Source organism: Callorhinchus milii, unplaced genomic scaffold (assembly GCF_018977255.1).
Source record: "Callorhinchus milii isolate IMCB2004 unplaced genomic scaffold, IMCB_Cmil_1.0 Scaffold4, whole genome shotgun sequence".
Lineage (NCBI taxonomy): Eukaryota > Metazoa > Chordata > Chondrichthyes > Chimaeriformes > Callorhinchidae > Callorhinchus > Callorhinchus milii.
In genome coordinates, this window is record NW_024704745.1 from 18,672,776 (window position 1) to 18,678,775 (window position 6,000).

Below are 6,000 nucleotides of genomic sequence, written 5' to 3' on the forward strand. Positions count from 1 at the left end.
GTCTCTGCGACCCGGGACGGCTCCATCTCCCCTATCCTTGTCTTTACGACCTAGGACGGCCCCATCTCCCCTATCCTTGTCTCCACGACCCGGGACGGCTCCATCTCCCCTATCCTTGTCTTTACGACCTGGGACGGCCCCATCTACCTTATCCTTGTCTCCACGACCCGGGACGGCACCGTACACAAAGTTAACGGAACTTTTATACTAATGTTCATCCAATCATGGTGCGGACATTAGATCACCTGTCGAAATCATGCCGGGTGTACGTGAGGACCTCATGGGGTGTACGTGCCTCAGCGCACATACACATTGTCCTTGAGACCCCTGTTATCTGATCTAATTGTCTAAGATAGAGGATTGATCAGTTTAGGACTATCTGGTGCTCATTATTTTGTGGTGTGGGATCATTAGTACATTCCTTTTAAGTGACTGGTTATTTCTTATCAGTATCCCGGGATGGTACCAAGGCCCTCTAGTTTAAGCAACTTGCTCATTAATTGCTATTCTTGAGGGTTGCCTTCTGTCGGTTGGCAGGCCCTGTCAGAATCTAGCGACTTATTGCTCAGTCGAGATCCTGTGTCGACTGGTACCTTGGACCGTTACCTCTGTGGCTTGTTGTCATTTACTGATAAGAGGTGACCCCCTGCCCCTGTCTGTTATTCTTTCAAAAACAGAGAAAACCAGATGAGTCCTATACCATGACTGTCAGTCCAGTTGTCCCCCACACTTAACTTAAAAGTTAGCCCATTCACAGCATCTATTATGATTCTAGCAGTATACAAAAATTGTACATTCTAACACATTCACTCCTCATTGGGAACTGGATCTCTTCTGGAGTTCCTACTATCTATGATCAACAGGAATTCTAGTGGGATTACTCAGATTTGATGACAATATTTTATATCTGCAGAACTAATACTTAATAATAATCTATATAATATTTATAGCAATCATCCTTCTCATTTTAATAACTTCCAGTTATTTTATCCATGTTGCCTTTGGGCTGATAGATTTTTCTTTTCCCGTTTAGGAAACTCAAGCACCCAAATTTGGTCCAGTTGTATGGGGTTTGCACCAAGGAATATCCAATCTACATAGTGACAGAGTTTATGAGTAATGGCTGCTTGCTGAGCTACCTCAAGAGTGATGGGAAGACATTGAACCAGTTCCAGTTTGTGGAAATGTGCTATGATATAACTGACGCCATGACCTACTTAGAGGATCTACAATTCATACACAGAGATTTAGTAAGTGTTAGATTGAAAATCTTCATTGGAAATAAATGTGCAAATAAACAGCTCGGTATTTCTCCCTTTAATGCAGAACTTTGCTGCTTCAGAGCCAGTATTGTAACAATTTGAAGGAATACCTCAAAATGCTCTACATATACAGGGTGTACAACAAACAGGAAGTAAGGGATTAAAATGGTGAGCAAAGACATATTAAAAGATATGTTTCTCGGTAGGGAGAGACATAGCAAGGTAACATGGTTTTGGTAGAGAATTCAAGAGGACCAGGATATAGTAGCTTCAAGCTCGGAAGACCACTGCTGGTGTGATGGGAATGAGGAGGAAGCAGTAGACTAGAGTCAGCAGTTACAACCTGAAACATAGAACGGGAGAAGATCGCTTAAATAGGATAGTGTTAGCATATAGAGACATTTGAATATCAGGTCAAGGATCCTGAACTTGAAAAGAGATAGTAATGTTTGTTTTTTACTAAATTTGCTAGTATTTGCAAACTGATATGTTTCGAGCAATTTAAATCTTAAGCAACTAACTTGGTTCCATATTCGAACTCACAGATCTGATTCTTTGTCTCTATTCAACAACAACAACAAGATTACATTTGTATAGCGCCTTTCACGTCGGGAGGACGTCCCAAGGCGCTCGACATTGTACAGCATTACTCTTCACGATGTTCGATGAAATAAAATGTTCATCCTGAATGGTTTTTGCTTTTGTTTTTCCTAAGGCTGCCAGAAACTGCTTGGTTGATAAAACGCTGACTGTTAAGGTATCTGACTTTGGGATGGCCAGGTAATCATATGCATAATCTGAAGTCAAACATTAACACAACAGAGAAAGCATTCATTTTATGGTCAGTGGGGGTTGAAAAGGTGCTCAAATCACAAATCTTCCATATTACTGGTATATCTGGCTGGGACCTGGGTTTTAATATCTCATCTGAAGAATGGCACCTCTGACATTGCAGCACACAATCAGCACTGAGCTCAAAGTGTCAATGTGGTGGTTGAACTCACATCCTTTTGACTCAGAGGCAGGAGTGTTAACTACCTTAACACCACAATGCAAATCCTTCTCTCCCTAATGCTATTTAAATGTTCAACATGAATCCAGTCCTTATCTGAGGTGTTTTGAGAGGAATATTAAAACACATTGATGTGAGAATGAGGCATGAAATTGCTGTTCTCTACTCTGGTGTTTTAACAAAGCAAAATCTAACAACTATAGACAACTGGAATTCAATTTAAGACTAAAATTAATAATTTTACAAAATTCTGCACCAGTTTGAATTTTACGGCATTGCCTGAGAAATTTTGGCTTTAAGAAGGCCTTGCCATGTGGAGACTGACAGACCAATAGCCCATGTCTGATTGCAGCATATCCACTCACTAACATATTCTATATCAGTCCTCTTTTTCTCTCTGATCTTCAAGGAAGTTTGCACAAAGCCTACAAGCTCCACAGTTAATGAATCCTTAAATTGGAATTTCACCTGTTTCATTGTGTAACTTACAGTCACCTTTCCCTTCCCCCTCCTTCCTCACTCGGCCTCCGACCCCATCCTTGTGAGGGTCGCCGAGAAGATATTCTACGTGAAAGGTACTATATCATTGTAAGTTATGTTGTGGGAGCTACACCATAGATATAGGAAATTTTTGCACTTGCACGTACTAAATGACAAGCATATTAGATTTCCTTAGGGAACACATTTCAAACAAATGTCTCTGACTCTGCTCTGTTGTTAATGTTTAGGTATGTTCTCGATGATCAGTACACAAGTTCTACAGGGACCAAATTTCCAGTGAAGTGGTCATCTCCAGAGATAATTTCTTTCTCAAAATTTAGCAGCAAGTCAGACGTGTGGGCCTTTGGTAAGCAGATGTTGCCCAGATTTCTACCTCAGGGCAGTCAGATTTTTGCACATTCTTTGTTGGGCAATAAACGTCCTGGCAGCTTATGAAACTGACAATGCCAGCGTTATTTCTGCACTAATGCTGTGCATTCCTAACGCTGAATAAATACAGGACAATGCATGCCTTTATTGTACACACTGGATTGCTGCATTCCTATAAAACATCTGTTCTCTATGAGTTCTGCTGTCATTTGGAGTCACTGTGCCTCTGAGCTCACACTTGATTGAATCGGGTGTTTGATTCTAATACATTGCTTATGCAATCGGGAAAAGAGAAATATTGTAATAATAGCATACTACTGTGTCAATGTAATTTAAGAATGCATGTGAGCTTGAAACCTAAGCAGTACTGAAAATTTAATCTCAAAACAAAAGTGTTTTTATTGTTCGCACTGACAGACATACAAGTATATAAATATACTTTTAGCTTGTTTAATAATGAATCCATCTGGGTAAAACACAGCTTTAGTCAAACTTGTTTTTGCTTTTTGGCTCTGTATCCACAAGGTATGTTATTACCATCTTGGAAGGATGCACTTGTATCAAATCTATCTTGTCTGCTGATTCTCAGTAAAGGATGTGAATGGGGTATGGGTAAACTTTCCACAGTCAGATAATTTGATCTACCATTTTGGCTCTCCTTTTACTACAAAAGGAAAAGTGTAATTTGTGTGTTTTTTTTAAAAAAGGACACATTAAACTGGATTTGTCTTTAATTGACAATATATTGTAGAGCCAGTGGGCAATACTGATATTGTCCAGCACCTTAGGACATGCTCCTGATGTGCAAGGCACTGTATAAATTTAAATGTGTATTGTGTTATATCTGCTTAACACCAAGGAGATGAGTCTGCTTCTCTCTTACTCACCCTGCTGCTGGTAAAAGGATATCATGGTGGCCAGCTGGCACTTTGCAGTTAGGTTTATTAACGAATCATAAAAATCTGGTTCCTCTACTTGCAAAGTGTTAATGTGTTGCTTGAGTTACTCTCTTCTCTGTTCTCTCTCTATAACAAGGATTTTCTTTGTAACATTATGTTACTTCTGCTCCTGAAGGGGTTCTGATGTGGGAGATCTTTACTCTGGGAAAGATGCCATATGATCTGTTTAATGGCTGTGAGGTGGTTCAGAAGATTCTGTCAGGATACAGGCTGTACAGGCCACAGTTGGCATCCGACGAAATCTACTGCATCATGTCCAGCTGTTGGAAAGAGGCAAGTATGAAGCCTGGCCCCTCACCCACATGAACAACAACAACAACTTGCATTTATATAGGGTGCTTCACGCAGGAAGTGTTTTGGAATGCTTAACAGTGAACAAATGTCTGGCATAAAGATTTAACTTAATACTCATCAACTAATATAAGACTGAAAGAGCACACAATAATGAAGGCATTGGGGCTGAAGCGCCATTAGTTTATCACTGGTGGCGATACCGAGGACAGTGACTGGTAAAACTCATTTGCATCACCAACAGGAATGTTCTGCCACTGCAGCAATCATGCATTGTAAGCAGGAAAGTTCCTTGTCAAAAGAATATTGTGAAGTGAATTGTTTGAAGTTTATTTTAAATCATACAGCTTGACAGTTAAGGGCTAGGAATATAACATAACTTAGAGCAATTGACAAATAACAAACCTGAAAGTTGTGGGAGAGGTAAAAGCATGGATTGAAAATGGATCGAAAACAGAAAACAGCTTCTCATACTAGGACTGCTCCTGATCATCATATACATGATTTGGATTTAGATATAGATGGTATGCTGTCAAAGTTTTCAAATGACACTATACTGGGAAGCTATTGAAAATAATGGGGATTGTAAAAATAATAATAAAAATCTTTGCACTTAATATAGCACCTTATCACATCTTCGAGAAGTTCCAAAGTGCTCCACAGGATATACTGTAAAGTGTATTGACTGTATATTTTGTGGGCGAAAAAGGTGCAGGAAGACATAAACAGGCTTGCAGAATAGGCAGGTTGGTCGCTGATGCAGTTTGTTGTAGAGAAAAATCATCTAATTAAATTTGGTAATAGGAAAAGAGAAGCCATTTATATTTTAAAATGCCAAGAACCTAAGAGGGGTTGAGGAGCAATGAGATCTTGTGATTCAGAGTCACTGGTTTCTAAAAGTGACACCACAGATGGACATGACCATAAAGAATATAGTCCTTGGCTTTATGTCCAGAAGAATAAAATATGAAAACAAGGAAGTAATTTTAAGTTTGTATAAAACCTTGGTTGTACCACATTAGGAGAACTGTGTACAGTTCTGAGCACTATTCTGCAAGAAGGATTTTGTGGCAACATATAAATGTATAGCACATCCACTCAGAAAGCACTGGACCCAGAACTATCGACAGGAAAACTTTGCTCATGCTACATAAACGAGTACACATCATCTTTCACTGTAAATTCTCTGGAGTAACACAAATTTTCTTTTGGCCTCTGTTTTACAGCAACCAGAAGACCGGCCAACCTTTCGGCAGCTCATGCACCGCATTCAGCTTCTTAGAGAAGATGACACGCCATGACAGGAAAATCAACTCCTTTGTTTTATCAACATTACGAATTCTTGTACTTGATATTCTAATATATACTTCAGGAAAAACTTTGTTCTTAACCCTGAAATATGCTGTAAAAATGCAAATTGTGACATTGAAAACAGTTTATATTTCTGTCTCTTCCCCATCCAAAATATTAGCATTCGTAGGAATGTAGTCACGCTGAGCTGTTCAAATATTATATTTTCACATGACAAGATTGGTTCAGACAAAGAAGAACCCTTCAGCCTATTTTATCTCAACCTTTCAGAATACCCACTTTACCGTCCTCCCAT

General features: G+C 39.4%; 1 protein-coding gene across 4 annotated transcripts in view; it reads left to right on the forward strand.

The window, feature by feature from the left end:
- LOC103177479 (cytoplasmic tyrosine-protein kinase BMX) overlaps nucleotides 1-6,000 on the forward strand; it is a 30,862-nt gene extending 24,862 nt beyond the window's left edge. For 3 of the 4 annotated variants that reach the window (XM_042333891.1, XM_042333892.1, XM_007891651.2), the window contains exons 15-19: nucleotides 1,034-1,250; nucleotides 1,978-2,042; nucleotides 3,003-3,121; nucleotides 4,219-4,376; nucleotides 5,621-6,000. In XM_042333891.1, the coding sequence (XP_042189825.1) occupies nucleotides 1,034-1,250; nucleotides 1,978-2,042; nucleotides 3,003-3,121; nucleotides 4,219-4,376; nucleotides 5,621-5,695 (634 nt within the window). In that variant the 3' untranslated portion in view covers nucleotides 5,696-6,000. Of the gene's footprint in view, nucleotides 1-1,033; nucleotides 1,251-1,977; nucleotides 2,043-3,002; nucleotides 3,122-4,218; nucleotides 4,377-5,620 lie in introns of those variants that run through there. The other variant, XM_042333893.1, reaches the window with a different exon arrangement.